Source organism: Ipomoea nil, unplaced genomic scaffold (genome assembly GCF_001879475.1).
Source record: "Ipomoea nil cultivar Tokyo-kokei standard unplaced genomic scaffold, Asagao_1.1 scaffold1572, whole genome shotgun sequence".
NCBI classification, from domain to species: domain Eukaryota; kingdom Viridiplantae; phylum Streptophyta; class Magnoliopsida; order Solanales; family Convolvulaceae; genus Ipomoea; species Ipomoea nil.
Window position 1 is genome coordinate 160,253 of NW_017618000.1, and position 18,372 is coordinate 178,624.

The 18,372-nt window shown below is 40.0% G+C and overlaps 1 protein-coding gene across 1 annotated transcript; it reads right to left on the reverse strand.

The window, feature by feature from the left end:
* Positions 1–10,753: 10,753 nt before the first annotated feature.
* LOC109190152 (involucrin-like) lies at positions 10,754–12,164 on the reverse strand. Its single transcript, XM_019340597.1, has 2 exons — positions 11,969–12,164; positions 10,754–11,553 (listed from the first exon to the last, which is right to left on the reverse strand). Exons 1-2 carry the CDS (start codon positions 12,162–12,164, stop codon positions 10,754–10,756), a joined length of 996 nt encoding a protein of 331 aa, XP_019196142.1.
* Positions 12,165–18,372: the final 6,208 nt, after the last annotated feature.

The following is an 18,372-nucleotide window of genomic DNA, read 5'->3' on the forward strand; positions in this document are numbered from 1 at the left end:
CTATTATGTGCTGCTATGTGTTATGTGATGCATGATACCCCAATTTGGTTGCGATCAAATTGGTTATTCCTGAGCTGCGGTTCATTCTCCTGGCTGCGATCAGTGATTCACTTCTTGGGCTGCGGTCCACATGGGCCTCGTGTGCTATGGTCCACCGTCTGGACGCGCCAGCGGTGTGTAGGGCCACTAGCCCGAGGAAGGCCATAGTCCACCGAATGAGTAATCAGGCGGTGTGTAGGGCTATGGTCGGCTGCGATCCGCCGTGTGATGTGCTAGCGGTGTGTAGGGTCGTAGTCTCCGAGGATCATCGCCCACTGAATGAGTTCCTCAGGCGGTGTGTAGGGCTTTGATCAGCTACGATCCACCGACTGTGCTCGTCAATGGTGTGTAGGGTCGCAGTCCCCAAAAGAGGATCACAGTCCACCGACTGAGCGCGTCAGCGGTGTGTAGGGCTGTGATCCGCCGTTGAAACTATAGACGGTCTATCCGGTTGGTTGCGATCAACCCCTTCATACTACAGTATGAGGTAGGGTGCTGCGGGGCCGTGTTAGTACTATATGTACTAACCCTCATGTTCGGGGCATGCGATTGGTCCCGTGGCGCCATCGAAGTGTGCTTGTGTGACAAAGGTGATGATTGAATGATGATGTGAATGATTTGAAAGAGAACTGTGACCTTAGATACATGTTCTTTATGGTGTTGTCTCTATATAACTCATTATCGTTGTTCAATGTGCTTATCCCTACCTGTCGAGTCTATTCCTGGTTTTAAAGCTAGAGTCTCCTAAGTGTATATCTTCCTGCTTCAAAATGGTTTTTATATATCTATATATATATTTACCTATATTGTATTTCAACGCGTTGGAGTGGGTTACCAACATCATTTGTTGAACAGATATATTTGGCTTTCAGGCACAGATGATTAGCTTCCGGAGCGCGCTAGAAGAACTTGGATTAGTTAGATAGTTTTTCCTTTCGGCCTGCGTGCCATGATGATGTGTTGGGGATATTTAGTTAGTTTAGCCTGTGCATCTGAGTTCTCCAGCTCAGATGTGGCATAGCATCTCGCACTCTTATGTTTTGTAATACTCCATTTTGGGATTTAATGAGAATTTTCCTTTATTATATAAGTTTTAAAAGTTTCAAAATTTTGGGGTGTTACAGCTCTGCTTGCCCAGAATAGAGAACAACACCGGAGCTCTACGGGTTGTGAAGAAAAGCTAGGACCATCGCTGTTAATGTCGAGCTCCACCGCCAACCTTATCTTGCCGTTCAAGAAGGGGAGAAGAATTATGAATGAAGGGCTGCTAGGTTGAAAAGGAACAAGCTTAATATATATACATGTCTTATATTAGTAAGGTAGACTTCAATGCTTATTGTATGGAACGTGGTCCACACAACTTGTGTGGACCACAATCCTAAACGACGTCGTCTCTTCTTTAAGAAGAGGCGGCGACGTTAACGTCATCCTAAACGAAGCAGCTTCATCGAGAAGCAGCAATAATCCTAAACGAAGACCGACCTGTGTTCAGAGCTTCGCTGCTTCGTCCTCTCCACTGCTGAAACGAAGAAAAGCTTCATTCCTGCAAATTCATAGGGTATTGTTTCTTATTAGAGCTTCAAATACATGAATATACATTTCTTTTCTACCTAGAGTTTATACCTTAATATTGATTTCTACCTAGGGTTTATACGCCGCTTCGTCCTCTCCACTGCGCCTTGTCATCTCCATTGCGCTTCATTGTCTACACTACTGAAACGAGAGAAAACCTTCATTGATGCACAGATTCCTAAGGTATTATTCTTATTAAACACACACCCACTCCTATTAGAGCTTCAAACAACATGAATGTACATTATTTTATACCGAGGGTTTATACCTTCATAGTGGTTTCTACCTAGGGATTTTGTTTCATTTGTAGATCCATTTTTCTGTGATTTATTGTTGTACACTGTACTTTTCTGCATTTTGGTTGATTTTTAATGGCGAAAATTATGAAAGTTATGAGCATAGTTACTGCATTGCATTGCATTCTGGCTGGCCCTATCATCCCTATTACCAGAGTGAATCATTTGAAGGATTTGAGTAGGCATGGAGTTCAATTATTTAAGCTTTCCTTTCTTGCTGTTTCCATACCAAAGTTGCATGATATGTGATAATGTGTTATTTAAATTATTATAGAATGAAGTATTTTTAGTTCTTTATGTGTTGTAATTCTGGAATGGAGTAATATAATTTATAATTAAGTTCAAACAGTGTTTGGATTAAGAGATTTTAAGAGTCCTTGCATTTGCAATATGTTGTGAATGATCTTTTCTAATGGCATAATTAGAGTCTAAGGTCGTCGAAGTTCTAATTTGATTTTTGCATTTAGTATTCGATTATGTTGATTTGGTTGTAACGCAATCGTTAGATACTACTTCTAATTATAAGGTCTTACCTTTTGGTTTTTTTTTTTTTTTAAGGAATTGAATTTTTTGTTGAGTTGTTCTGTATGTGTTAAGTGTTCCTATAATCATCTTCTATTTTTTTGGTGTTATCAATTTTGTAGGATGTTAGGCTGTTAGTATGCCTCTCATTTGCTCTTTAAGGCTTTAATCTGGTTTTGTTTTTTTTTTGTTGCTTAAAATAATATTTTCTTTACTGTGTTCATTGTTGTCAATTCTGAGTTGAAATAATATAGTGGATAATTAAGAGGTTTCTCTTTAAGAATATAACATTAGACAAACTGTTGAACTTCAATTATGAGTTCTGACTTTGCATCTTTGTAGTCCACTGAAAGGCCTAGGCCATCTACTAAGTTCTTTTGCCATAATTTGCTGAAAATGTACATTTTTTTTGTTCTTAGTGTACATTATTTTATATTGTTGGTGTTTAAGTGCATTAGAATGAAAATTTCATTCAATCTGAAAATGTACATTATTTTTGTCCTTAGTGTACATTATTTTTTCTCATAGTGTACATTATTTTATAGTCTTGGTGTTCACGTGCATCAGAATGAAAATTTCATTCAAAAAAATAAAATGTACATTATTTTTGTCCTGAGTGTACATTATTTTTGCCCCTAGTGTACATTATTTTACAATGTTGGTGTTTAACTTCATCAGAATAAAAATTCCATTTATGTAGTGTAGTATTCTAACTTGTTAGTCACAGCAAAAGATGACTTCAAACAAGGATACTAAGCAACCAAAGAGAAAGTATCAAAGGAAGAGAGCTAGAGCAATAGATAATGAACGAACATCACAAGAGCAGCAGTAGCATCTCGAGAAAAACAACCTTAACACTAGAATGTCGCCTATCGAATTTCTACGGTTGATGGAGAAACTAACAGATGAGCAAAGAAAAGAGATAAGAAGATATTAGATTTGGATCACTACTACAGTAAAAATTGTCATGTTGGGATACAGAATTGTGTGCATATCTGGTGAACAGATTTGATATATATGTGCAGGCCATTTTCCTAAGATCCTTGAGAGCAAAGTATGCTCATGCACAATAATGCTGCCAATCAATGAGGAGAAAAAAGAAGTGCTGAAGAAAGCAAGATAAATATATGTTTCAAATGACATTGAATGTTCAATAGATTTGAGTAGGTTGTTATAGCGGGTGGAAAATTAATTTTTAGTTTTGGTTCCTTGATTTTTTTTAACAAGAATGACATGTGCATTATGCACTAACAAAATGATGTAAATTTTGCCAAAGTTTGATAGGTTACTATGCTTTAAATTCAAAGCTTAACAGTTGCATTATTTTAATGTCATTAATCATATTATATTTTGCAAAATTTAGATATGAAATATTTAACATCTAAAGTAATTAACCACATCATAAAAAATTTAAAGGGAATGCAAAGTTATCAAAAACCTAATGCATTACTTAGCTTTTATGTGTATATATATATATATATATATATATATATATATATATATATATATATATATATATATATATATATATATATATATATATGAACAAAATGTACTACATAAATGAAATTTTTATTCTGATACACATAAACACCAACACTGTAAAATAATGTACACTAGGGGCAAAAATAATGTACACTAAGGACAAAAATAATGTACATTATCAAATTGAATAAAATTTTAATTCTGATGAAGTTAAACACCAACAATGTAAAATAATGTACACTAAGGGCAAAAATAATGTGCACTAAGGACAAAAATAATGTACATTTTCAGATTGAATGAAATTTTAATTCTGATGAAGTTAAACACACACACTGTAAAATAATGTACACTAAGGGCAAAAATAATGTACACTAAGGACAAAAATAATGTACATTTTCAGATTGAATTAATTTTAATTCTAATGAAGTTAAACACCAACAGTGTGCGGACAGTCAGGTACAGGGTCCTAGTCAATGGGAAGCCAAGTGAGGAGATTTTGCCCACAAGGGGTCTAAGGCAGGGTGATCCCTTATCACCGTATCTTTTTATCATTTGTGCAGAGGGCTTGTCTTTATTATTGCAGGATGCCCAGGCTAAAGGACGGATCCATGGCTGTAGGGTGGCTTGTGGGGCCCCGCCCATCTCTCATCTCTTCTTTGCTGACGACAGCCTACTATTCTTTAAGGCTAACATGCAGGAGACTATGGAGGTGAAACGTTGTTTGGAAGTATATGAGCAATTCTCCGGGCAATCTGACAATTATCATAAGTCTAACATCTCTTTCAGTCGTAATACTACTTTGTTGGATAGGGATGCCATTGCCATGGGACTGGGGGTGGAGCAGGCGGAGGATTTTGGCAAATATTTGGGTCTCCCCTCAGTTGTTGGTAGGAACAGGAAATTTGTTTTTTCCTATGTGGAACAGAAACTGAGGCAAAGATTTGGCTCGTGGAATAAAAGGCTGCTTTCTATGGCAGGTAAAGAGGTACTACTTAAGAGCGTGACACAAGCAATGCCTACGTATACTATGAGTATTTTTTTGTTGCCTGTATCATTATGTGCTTCTTTGGAAAGATTGATGAATAGGTACTGGTGGGGGAAGAGTACCACTGTAGATGGGATACACTGGATGGCCTGGGATAGAATGTGCGTTCCTAAAAAGTATGGTGGTATGGGTTTTAAGAAGCTGCATGAGTTTAATTTGGCGCTATTAGGGAAGCAGGGTTGGCGGCTCTTAACCAAACCGGATTCCTTAATGGCCCGAATTTTTAAGGCAAGATATTATCGTGATACTACCTTTTATGAGGTATTCTTGGGTGGTAATCCGAGTTATGTATGGAGGAGCATTATGGCGAGTCAGAGCCTGATCCGTAGTGGCTGCAGGCGAAGGATTGGTGATGGAAGAACTTCCAAGGTATGGTCTCACCCGTGGCTGCCTGACTCTCAGAATCCGTTTGTGCTAACTGATCAAGTTGCCCAACATCCGGATCTTTTAGTAGCTGACTTGTTAGATCATGATCAAGGAAAATGGAACCACGGGCTAGTTACCCAAATGTTTGATCCCAGGGATGTCGAATTAATATTCCAAATCCCTGTGAGTATTAATTTCAAAGATGACTGGTTTTGGAAGGGGGATATTAGGGGACAATATACGGTAAAAGATGGCTATAGATGCCAAGGGGAGTTGAGTATCACACCGGAGGCAGTTTGGAACAACATTTGGAAGCTAAGGGTCTCTCCCATGTGGAGGATTTTTCTATGGAATGCCCTATCTAATATTTTGCCAACTATTACCAATTTGGTTAGGAAGAGAGTAGAAATTCCTAATATTTGCCCAGCTTGTGGAGATTATGAGGAGGATATTATGCATATTTTATGCACTTGTATTTACGCTAGACGTGTGGAATGTTTCAAGCCTTCTAATCCCTAATGTTGATGGCTATGATTTTGTGCAGTGGGTGGAGGCTTGGTTAGGAAGTTCAGCAACATCTGCTGGGTTTCTAAAAGAGCAAATTTGCGGAATACTCTACAAAATTTGGAGAGCCCGGAATATGACTGTTTGGGATTCTTTTCTACCAACCCCCTCGCATTTATGTCTTGCCTTTCACAATGCTTGGAATGCCTGGACTACAGCCAATGTGTCGGACAAACCACCCACACCGCCTGCGCCCTTTCTGCCGCATGCCTCCCCAATCCAAACTGCTCCCCAAGACCCAGCAGCTGCGTCTCCTACTGCCTTACTGCCAGCAGCTTCAGGTTTGGCGCCACTGCCGTCCGGATGTGTGGGCTGCTACACTGATGCGGGGTTTGACGGCTCGACACCAACTTATGGCTATTATGTATGCAGCGCACAAGGTGACTTCGTCGCGGCTGCTAATGGACCACTCATATGTCTGTATGATCCCCTACTAGCTGAAGCAATGGCGATACGAGAATCCCTATCATGGCTACAAGATCACGATTTCCAAAATGTTGCGGTGTTCACGGATTGTGCGGTCCTGGTTTCTTGCTTCCGTGATACGTCTATCTACTGTTCGTATCTAGGTGTTATTTTAGACTCATGTTTACAGTTGTTTCGTTCTTTTCAATATTGCTCAATTCATTTTGTACGCAGAGATGCCAATTCGGTAGCTCATGCCTTAGCAAAACATGTTAGTGCGACTGATGCTCGTACGGTCTGGAGGGATTATCCTCCCCCCTTTGTCTCGTCTACAGTTTAATGCAATCTGATTTCCTTGGCTTTCAAAAAAAACACCAACAGTATAAAATAATGTACACTAGGGGCAAAATAATGTACACTAAGGACAAAAATAATGTACATTTGCATATTGAATGAAATTTTAATTCTGATGCACTTAAAAACCAACATTGTAAAATAATGTACACTAGGAGAAAAAATAATGTACACTAAGGACAAAAATAATGTACATTTTCAGTAAATTATGGCAAAGAACTGAATGATGGCATAGGCCTTCCAGTGGACTACTAAATTGCACAAACTGGTTGTATTCAAACTCAATAATCAACTTAACAACCAATTTCAAACATAGAGATCATAATATTTTAGAATAAAGTGCATCACTCCAAAACATCAAACATGAAATTCTAAATCAAGTCTATATCCTGCAAAATTCTATTACAACTACAGTCAATTATCATTTGAAATATTTTGAGATCCAGACCTAACACAAACTAACTTTGAACTACTACTACCACTTGAATGAACAAGATATCCACTCCAACAATCTCATAAACAACATGTTGAACTGAAGATTGGACTGAAACCTTTGTGTTTCGAAGTCTTCTAAACTAATAGAACCAACCTCAGCTTCAATATTTCTTCTAAAATCATCAAAACCTGCCTCACAAACTTGACGAGCTTTGCAGTTATCTTGACTTGAAATAACTAATCTTTGGAACTTCCTACGCATTTGTATAACCCAAACTGAAGATGCAACCGTACACATATTTGAACCGGATGAAATATCCATGATACTATCTTCAACAACTCTTTTTGTCCACCTTCGACATATATATTGGTCAGGTATTGTTCCAACACAGTTAATGTTAAGAATATGTAGACAATGTGAGAACAGATGATATACTATATCAGATCATAGCTTAGCAGAAAGAGTGAGTTACATACAAAAAGCTCAAATGCATATTATGTTAAATTTGCAGGTCAGGAAGGAAAAAATAATTTAAAATGAATTTGCATATTGTGTTTATTGAGTGTTTATGGAAGACCATTACTCAGAAATTCACTTGTTACATCACACCTCAAGATAAAATACAAATCATGCAAATTAAAATTTTTTTAATTTTTTTAAGACAAATATCAGTATAGCACTTGGTTAATAGCGTAATAAGAGTGGAACCTATAAAAAAAATTAATGAAATCATTCTCATTTCCAATGCTTATGAAACCAAGGCCAAGAAAAGCAATGTGTGATCAAAGGTTTCAATCATTGACAATGAATCATTACAATTCAGAGGTGGAACGAAAACATTTCAATCCCCATAAGGATGACAATAGCAGGATTTGTATTTTAAGTAGGAAAAATAAAATATCTGCAGTACAAAAGATTTCTTGGGTTTGACATTTCCAAAGAATATTACTGTTTGAAGCTCAATTTCAAGATATAATATTTTTTTTTTTATTTTTACAGACAAAGAACTCAAAATTCACATAAAAGCATTCAAAAGTTAACAAGAAAAAATAATGTACCTTATATATTAAAATAATATACCCTATGAATTAAAATACTGTACCTAATGCATATAAATAATGTACCTTAATCAGAAACACAATATTCACAGTAAAACATGCAAATAATTTATTGTAACACCAAAGTAATAATAAAATAAGAATCATTCCATCATTATCATTAAAAACACAACTAATGATCAACTTAAAAATTATTAAAAAAAAAAAAAACTTTGAATAGAAGAACTCTCATCCATAACTTTGAAAAATTGGAAGAACGGACATGAACCCCAATTTGTGAACTCTAATCAGCTGCACCCCAGAAGTAGAAGTGTCATTAACTGAATAATTTACATTGCATACATGATCAATAATACTATATATTATGCACTTAAATAACGTACATAATATGCAAAATTAATGTACATTATGAACAAAGATAATGTACCTTGTCCAATCAATTAACCAAACCCTAAACACAATACATCTACTGCAAGTCTGCAATGCGATGCAAATTAGAAAAAATACGCAAAAGACAAACCTAGATCAACATCAATTGCATAAATCAATTAAATATAAACCAAAGTATTCGTATCACCCCAATATAGAAAATAAACAATATCAATCTAAATTCAAATTAAAAACAAAACCTAAATCGCATGTAAACACCTGTATTAGCATTCTCCAATTCGATTGCATCCATTAAATTGAGAGAGAAGCGAAGAATTTGCGAAGAGAAATTGAAGACAAAGAAATCGCAATTTGCCAAGCAATTCACGATGACAAATCAGCGATCGGAAATCAATTTGCCAAGCAGCGCAATTTGGAAACGATTCGCAGAGAGAAGATGAGAAAGGGAAATCAAAGAAGCAAAGGAGAGAATGAGCGAGTGATTGACCACACAACAACGAAGGAGAGAATTAATAACAGACGACTAACGCCGTTAAAATCAAATCAGCGATTGTTTTTCTTTTTAAAGATTAAACGAGGTCGTTTTGTTGCTTGGTCCACACAACTTGTGTGGACCATGGTCCACCCAATAATTTGCCGGTAGACTTCTATTTGTAGGTTGGGTTGGGCTTAAGCTATACATATGTATATGTAGGAAGATGGATTAGATGGATTATATATATTGGGCTTGACATTTGGACTCACAATATAATAACACATATATATTTATATATATATATATATATATATATATATATATATATATATATATATATATATATATATATGAGCTTGACTAGTTGGGTTCAAAACTTATATATTATATAATAAATAATTATATTTTGGGCTTAGGGTAATAAATAAACTTCTAGGCTAAAATCATTTTTGGGTTTAAGGCATTAGGATAGTAAAATGCTGGTTCATAATAATAAATAGATCCGAGCCCCTTTTTAAAATAATTAGGTATATATATATATATATATATATATATATATATATATATATATATATATATATATATATATATATTAGTAAGATATTTAAATCATAGATAGATAATTTTATTTGGAAAATATTTATATTTAAAATAAATATTTTGGAAAATACGGGGTGTCACAGAAGTCCTTCGACTTTTAACCCAAAAGCTTTTTCGTTCGGCGATAGGCAATGTCAGACCTCATATCGCCCCTAGGGTTGTGGGTCGAAGTCTCTCGACTTTGGACCCAAGGTTGGATGGACCATTTGGTGGAACATTCGTTGCCAGGTTGGATGGACCCCTGCAAGGTCGAATGGACCCTTGGAGGTCTGATGGACCATTGGAGGGTGGACCCTTGCAAGGTCTATGGACCCCTCCAAGGTCGGATGGACCCTTGGAGGTATGATCGACGCTTGCCATGGACCATTGCAAGGTTTGATGGACCCTTGCAAGGTCGGATAGACCCCTGGAGGTCTGATGGACCCTTAGAGGTATGATGGACGCTTGTCAGGACCCTTGCAAGGTCAAATGGACCCTTGCAAGGTCTAATGGACCATTGCAAGGTCGGATTGACCCTTGCAAGGTCGGATGGACCCTTGTAAGGTCAGATGGGCCCTTGCAAGGTCAGATGGGCCGTTGCAAAGTTGGATGGACCCTTGAAAGGTCGGAGACCCTTGCAAGGTCAAGCGGCAGACTTCGCTCGAGTCTTACCGCTCCCCTCTCCCCTCCTCAAATAGTAGTAAAATGAGTGCTCGACGAATTTTGCTACTTTTATTACGAGAATAAACCTTAAGGGGTTAGACCACCTTACAGGATGAATCGCTGAAAAAAAATCTGAGCAAGCGCTCAGAGTTCCAAACTCGTCATACGTATTTCTTCTTTGGAGATTTGAGCTTGTAGTTGCCGGGGCGGACCACGGTTGCTACCGCATATGGACCTTCAAAATTCTTCATTCAGCACTAATTGAGGTTTAGCTTCGCGGTGCTTATAAGTATAGGCTAACTCGAGGTCGGTGTGCTTCGACCCCGGCTATGAAATAATCCTTTTTTACGACGAGCCTGGACCTTGCTACTACTCCGATTCTTCATGTCCATGGTGGTCGGGCTCGAGCTCCGTGTGTTCTTGGTGGCCGTGCTTGGGCTCCTCATGCTCATGGAGACTGAGCTCGGACTCCTCCACCCCATAGTGACCGAGCTCTAACTCTCTTTACTCATAGCAGCCGAACGTGGCTTTTTGTGCTCTTGGTGGCCGAGCTCGGGCTCCTTGATCTCTTGGTGGGTTGAGCTCAGGCTCCTTGGTTTCTTGATGACTGAACTCAGGCTCCTTAGTTTCTTGGTGGCCAAGCTTGGGCTCTTTGGTCTCTCGGTGGTTGAACTCGAGCTCCTTAGTCTCTTGGTGGCCAAGCTCAGGCTCTTCGTAGTTGTGGTGGCCGAGATCAGGCTCCTCATTCTCATGGTGGCCGAGCTCGTGTTCTCGATGGCCGAGCTTGGGCTCCTTAGTCTCTTGGTGGCCAAGCTCGAGATCTTCGTAGTCGTGGCGGCCGAGCTCGGGCTCCTCATTCTCATGGTGGCCGAGCTCGTGTTCTCGGTGGCCGAGCTTGGGATCCTTGGTCTCTTGGTGGTCGAGCATGGGCTCCTTGGTCTCTTGGTGGCTGAGCTCAGGCTTTTCGTAGTCATGGCGTCCAAGCTCGGGCTCCTCATTCTCATGGTGGCCGAGTCCGTGCTCTCGTTGGCTGAGCTCGGGCTCCTTGGTTTCTTGGTGGATAAACTCGGGCTCCTTGGTCTCTTGGTGGCCGAGCTCGGACTCTTCGTAGTCGTGGCGGCCGAGCTCAGGCTCCTCATTCTCATGGTGGCCGAGCTTGTGCTCTCGGTGGCCGAGCTCGGGATCCTTGGTCTCTCGGTGGCTGAGCTCGGGCTCCTTGTGTTCGTAGTGGTCGAGCTCGGGCTCTTTGTGCAATTGGTAGCCGAGCTCAGGCTCCTTTGTCTCTTGGTGGCCGAGCTCGGGGTCTTCATAGTCATGGTGGCCGAGTCATGCCCATCTAAGTCTCTCGAGCTGAACTCGACGAGCCTTGAGCTTGGTTTCTCGGAGGATGGGAAAAAGGATGAGCTCTCTGGTGTGAACTCGGAAATCATGAGTATGTACACCCGAGACAAGCCGAGTCCCTTAACGTGGGCTCGACAAAATGAGGGGTTTGATCAAGTTGAGGTCGGCCATGAGCCAAAGTGGGGCTAGCTTGGGTCCCTCCCCCTTCATGGAATTGAGGTTGGCAACGTGGGGTCATACCACACCTTAGGAGGAGCGGGGGCCCCTAAGACGCCTCGAAGCCGAGTGGAGGAGGTTGGACACCTCCTTGGAGACCCTCCACGAGGCAGGTCAATAGTAATGCGACTTGCTAGATCGTGGCTACCCCTTCTTGGAGACCCGAGACTTGAGGTGGGGCGAGTGGAGCTGACCTGCCATGACGGTTGTTGTTGCCGCCGGGGTCATCCTGGGGCTCTGGTGATTCATCTTGTGCCTCGATCTTGCGTTGCAACTCATCCATCCATTTTCGCAATTGCTCCACCTCGTCGCAATTGGAGCTTGGTGGTTGGACACCGGTCTCCCCCGAGCACTCCATCCGTGAAGTTTGCTCTCGGCATCTTGGGACATGGGGCCCGTGACTCCGGGACCTTTGGGAGAGCGACGACTCTGCGGGCAGACCGTTTGTGGTCGGCCTCGGCCCAAGGTAGTCCTTGGCTGGTACTCGAGGGCCCAACCATCCCATGGCGGACGCGGTACGCGTTAGCCGAGCTCTTCTATTCTCCTGGTGTTCCCGCCGACCTCTACTGGTGTCGCCCTCCTCCCGTCTATCCGACGGTCGAGGTGAGTTAACCTCTCCATCTATCTGAGCCTCTAGCGCTCGGGGCACGTGAGTTCTTGGACCACCGCGCCCCTCAAGAGTGGGTGGTGGTGGAGGTGGTGTCGAGGTACCCCCTCCGAGTCCTTCCGCGAGGCGGTTCAATACCATTTCTAAGTGTTGGAGCGTGGTCGCTCCTTCTTAGAAGCTTGGGATCTGACGCAGGATCGGCGGAGCAGGCCCGCCCTGGTGGTTGTTGTTGATATGATCCATGAGGTCCTCTGGCCCTTGTCGGCTCCCATTGATCCGGTCCCTGAGGTCCTCAGCTGACCCTACAGGCAAGGTCTGCCGACTCATCGTTACTCCGTTAGGGTTAGCATGGGAAGGATTACGGGTGTTATGCGATTCACGGGAATTGCGTGTGTTTAATCCTGCTCTTGTCATAGCTAGGGATGAATAATAGAGAGAGCATGCTTAAGCTTGTACATCAACTCTCAACAATAGCACCAATGATGGATTTAATTAACCCAAGGTAGCCCGAATTACTAAACCCTATAATAATAAGATTAGGATAATGTGGTAATAAATACAATAGATATATGTCGCGGAGACAACTTTTGTATTGATAATTGTTGTAGGAGAATTACAAGGGTAATGTAATAATTGGACAAGATGTTATATGTCCTAAACAAGACAAGAATGCCTATTTTTATACCGAGCTCCCATCCAACCGCCCCATGAGAATAGGGTAGGTGGTTGGATCACCTTTGACCGGGTCCACTTGCATATCCGAGGCCTAGGACACCTCCACCGAAGCTGCCTTCCGCTACAAGGCCCCGGGTCGTGGCCACCCTAGCTGAGTTGACCCCAACCGGGGTCGAACCCAGTCGAGGTCGACCTTGGCTGGGCCGAAGCTGACCCCATGGCCGGGGGTCGACCTCGACCTTAGCCAGGGTCGCCCTTGGCCTCTCATGTCGCGCCATCTCCTCTCCGAGTCAGTTTTCCCCAAGCCCGTTTCTAATATATCTATCACATATCAAATAAACTAAACCTTCATAAGACCAAATAGCCAAAATTAAGACCAAAAAAAGCATAATCAAAACTCTCAATGATTACAAAATGGCACCAAAAACAAATACATTGCAACTTGCAAATATTAATAGAAAAAAAAAAAACGTGTCTTTTGTAGTGAGAGAATCGTTTGAATGTTCAACTTTTTTGAAACAGTGCTCGTTGAGAACGACGAGTATAATGTTTTCCCATTAACTATTTTATTATTATTATTATTATTATTATTATTATTATTATTATTATTATTATAACATTAGGGTTACAAATTATAATAATAAAGTGCTTGTTATTTGGTGCAACACTTCTAGAGTTCTAGCTAGACTTTAACTATGCCTAGGAATCTACTTAGGGTTTAGGAAGCCTAATGACATACAACTACCACATTGATGGCATGTGGTTATTTAAGGCTCCCAGTCCTCTCACTGTTTACATTCATACCTCATACACAATCTAGAGAGAGTTGAGTAAAAGTGAGAGAAAAACATAGAAGATACTCATGCTGGTTTTATCGCAGCAGCCCACGACATCTCAATCATCATCAACCGAAAACTATGATTGGAGGTTAGTATTAATTATGATCCTTGGTATTTGAGCTAGATTAATCTCTGTCTAGCTTTTAATTTCACAATAGTGGGGATTTAGGAACTTCCCCACGTGTGAAAGAACCTATCCGAGCTCAGCAACTCTCTGCTGGCCTAATCTCCGCTCTCCCACTAATCTCATATTTGGAAGCAGGTCTAGTACCTTCTGTGTGTAAACCCCCTAACTGGGATTCTAAGACTAGCGAGTAATATCCAGCTTACTAGCCTAGGATTTTTCTACCAAGCTACTTCAATATCCTATCTGTCTAGGATTTTTCGACCGGACTTTCTCATCATTTCTTTTCATCATTCCTCCCGAAGAGACCGTAGTCCAATCGGGTCCTCCAAAAATATAGATTTTCCTCACATATACAAAATAGCGGTAACTTTTGAAAACCTTTCTTTTCCAAAATGGGGATCATATTATCACATATGCTTTTCAAAGAAAATATGCTAGTATATATATATATATATATATATATATATATATATATATATATATATATATATATATATATATATATATATATATATATATATATATATATATATATATATATATATATATATATATATATATATATATATATAAATGTGCATATTGATCAAGATCGTTGGATGTTGAGATTTGATGGATATGATTGATTTAATTATTTATGGGGAGTTAATCTGACAATTGGTTTTTATTTTTAAGGGAAGGGGGGGGGGGTAATTTTGGGATTTGTTCTTTTTGTAATCGTTTCAGATTCCCTTTCTACATTCACGCACCTAGGTTTATTGTGTGTCGCAATCTCTCTCTGTTTAGTGATGGCCGAACAACCATTCTACGACGTTCGATTCCCTTTCTTCATCTGCAACGGACGATGGTCGTCGATGGGGATCGCAGTGCAGGTAAGCGCCGGGGACCACTGACCGGACGCTTTTCGTTTACGGTTCTCATTTTAGATAGCGTCGTCAAAAGATTCGATTTGCATGGTTGTGTATGGAAAGAGATGAAAAGAGTTAAAATGGGGTGAGTGAGAACCACCCCGAGTGTCGTACTCAAGGATGGCAAGTCAGAGTAAAAAGAGTGCAAGACAATCACGTATCACAGTGCATTAACGAGAGATAAACTAGGTGCAAGGAGCGTAAGTTAGAGCATGTGTTAAAGAGAGTGTAAGGGAAAGGCATAACAAAGGAAATAAGAAAAGAAATAAAAGAAACTATAAAATAGAAATCATAGTGGATTTGGATTCCCATTTCTTTGTGCGTGTGAGGTGAATCTGGGCTAGTGTTGATCTAGTCAAGCGAGATGACTTCCAATGCCGTTCACCACTCGGTTACTAGGTCTTTCATAGGTGTGGAACCACCATTCCGTGACCACGTTCCTTATGAGCATTTTGACTAACACTTTGTCTACATCTCATTCCGGGCCTTATCCTCTCGGATATGAGGGTGGGAAATGCAAATGACAAGTTTAGGTCTAGGCCACAATCTCTTGTTGACCTAATCCTACTCAAACCTCAAACATATGTTGTACACCATACACAAGAGTCCATACAAGGTCTCTTCACAACAAGACATCAACACAAAGCCAAACAAATAGATCAAAGCATATTTAGCATAAATAAATGAGATCCAATCCACTACTAGAATTCTAGCCAATCGTTATAAAAATCAAGATCAAGCAATGGCAAAGAGGAAAAACAAGATATTATCAAAGAAGAACAAGAATAGTTTGTATCCAAATCCAAGCTAGATCTCTTCAATAGATGGTAGGGAATGAAGATCCAAGCTACAAGCTCATCAAACCTTCAAATCTCCTTTACATATTAATTTGATCTTGGCTAAAACCCTAGAAAGGAAGGAAGGAAACTAACCTAACCTAAAGCTTCTCTCTAAAACTTCTCTTTAAAAATAGTAAAAGTAAAATTGGTCTCCCTCACAATGCTGAATTTTTGCCTTTAAATACCCAATCTGATTCGCACTCCTATTCACGCACGGTCTCACGCCGTGAGGCCGGCGTGAACCGGATATAATCCCTTCATGTTGAGCTCTTTGTTCGCCTCTCTTAATCACCGTTCACGGTGTCCTCACGCCGTGAGGAGGAGCGTGAATGGGAAGTAATTCCCATTTCGTCCCTCTTCTCGTGCGTAATCCCGGTGTGTTCGGTCCTTGCTCGCGCGCTTACCTCGGCTTTGCTTATTTTCGCCTATTCCGGGTTGATGGCAAAATTGGAGGCGGATTGATTAGGGGTGGGGGGTGTTGGTATGCATGGGTGTTCTCATATCACTTGAGTTTTTTATGTGCGTGTGGGGGGGGGGGGAGGGGTGGTGGGGATGGTGTTTTCCGGGTTCGGATGGCAGAATTGGGGGCGGATTTAGGCAATTTAGTTTTTTTTTTTTTTTTTTTAGAAAAAAAAAATTGAAATTGTTCAATTTTGGGTGGTCGACGTATATGTGAGATGAGTGTGGGTGCAGGGGTGCACTGAGAGGGGGTTAAAGAGTCAACAATGCCTCCACTGAGGATCGATCTCATGACCTTGCACATGAGAGATGTCACTACATGCCATCCAAGCACAAGGTGTTTGGCAACAATATATCACATCTAATTAATTCATTAGTAAACAAACAAGTTTTGCAGTATATTCAGTATGCACTCTAACTATCTTAAACTCAATATATTCGTATTAAAAACGGTATGGGATTCTAGTTTTCTGACGGTGCTATTTTGACTGGACAATTACTTTGTTGGTCGAATGGTCTCCAAACCTTTGTTCCATTTGCGAAAATGTCCATTACGCATTCATGTAGCCCGGCAACATTGCGGTCTACACCTACGAACCACACTAGCCAACCAAATCATCAAAATATACATAATATATTTTTGTTTTTTATTAAACTTCTACATGCTTTAACCTCTTAACACAAATATTCGATCATGATTGCACACATTATGTAAGTTATTGTAACCTATCTCGTTCTACAACTACCAACCTAGCAGGATCGTAACTCATGTTTTGTGTGCATGGGCAAATTATATCGTGCACCGCGGTGCATAATCGATTATGCACCGTGCATCAAAACGACGTCGTTTTATTTAATGAAAAGAAACGGAATCCGTTCCGCACCGTTCCGCAAAAAATAACTCTATTATTCAGTTTCATTTTGTATACACTGCAGTTTTAGTTCAACACAACTACAGTTTCATTTCGATATAACTGCAGTTTCATTCAATATTTATACTCTCAAATATGTGAAAATGTTATTTAATTTTATTTTATATACATTATAGTTTCATTAAAACACAACTACATGATCATTTCAATATAATTACAGCTTCATTGTACAATATACACTCAAAAATGTGAAATGTTATTCAGTTTCATTTTATATATACTGCAGTTTCATTTCACTACAACTACAGTATCATTTTGATATAACTGCAGTTTCATTTGATAATATAAAAATAATACGTGAGGCAGTGTCGGTTTAGATACACTGTAGTGTGACTTCGTTAACACTAACAGCTCGTCGTTTCTTTACTTAAAGAAACGGCGCCGTTTTGATGCGCAGTGCATAATCGATTATGCACCGCGGTCCACGATATAACAACTAGTGTGCATGGGGGTAGATTTGTGTGCACTCCATAATATAGATATGTGCACGTTAAGTTCGTCTAGTGCGGCCCTACGTAAATTTTACTGCCTCACCATGTTCACACCCATCTCCTATTAGTCCTTTATTAATTAACATTAGACCATGCACATAGTTCTTCCGCTAATTGCACACAGTGGCTAATCAACAGTGGATTGTGTGTTTGGTGTTTGCAGATTGGATTTATGAGTCATTTTATTTGTGGTTTTCTTTGTGCATTATTTGTCTCATATTTATTGTGCACACATAGTGCATGTATTTAATAGTTGTGTGCATGATTGGGGTGAAGTGTGTGCACTTTTTTTTATATATTGATATGCGCTGGTTTTTTTTTTCAAATTTTTGGTTGTGTTGTCTGGTTGTTGCAGGTAAGAAGTCAAAGGTATCTCAATCTCAACTTGGTGCGTCGCGCAGTTGCAAGAGCAATGCTGATTTTGTTTTGCCACCTTTGGTGGCGTTCCTTTCAAGACTACAAGAAGACCCAGTGTGGAATGCCTATGTTTATATTTTTTTATTTTTTTTGTTTAACTGTTTTATAATGATAGTAAACACTTATCAGTCTTCACTACTGTGGATTCTTAGATCCTAATACGAAACGATTTTGTCACCATGGGCTCTTAAGGGCTGTATTCTATTTTAAATTAACATTTTCACTTGTTTCTTTTGTATTCTATTTGTGATGTGACACCCCGAAAATCCTAT

Bases quoted from the DNA above. Each gene is read 5' to 3' on its own strand.
- LOC109190152 (XM_019340597.1), bottom strand. From the start codon at position 12,164: ATGGAGTGCTCGGGGGAGACCGGTGTCCAACCACCAAGCTCCAATTGC. The intron at 11,554-11,968 runs GTCTCCAAGAAG...ATGACTATGAAG, and splicing joins CGCCCCACCTCAAGTCTCGG to ACCCCGAGCTCGGCCACCAA.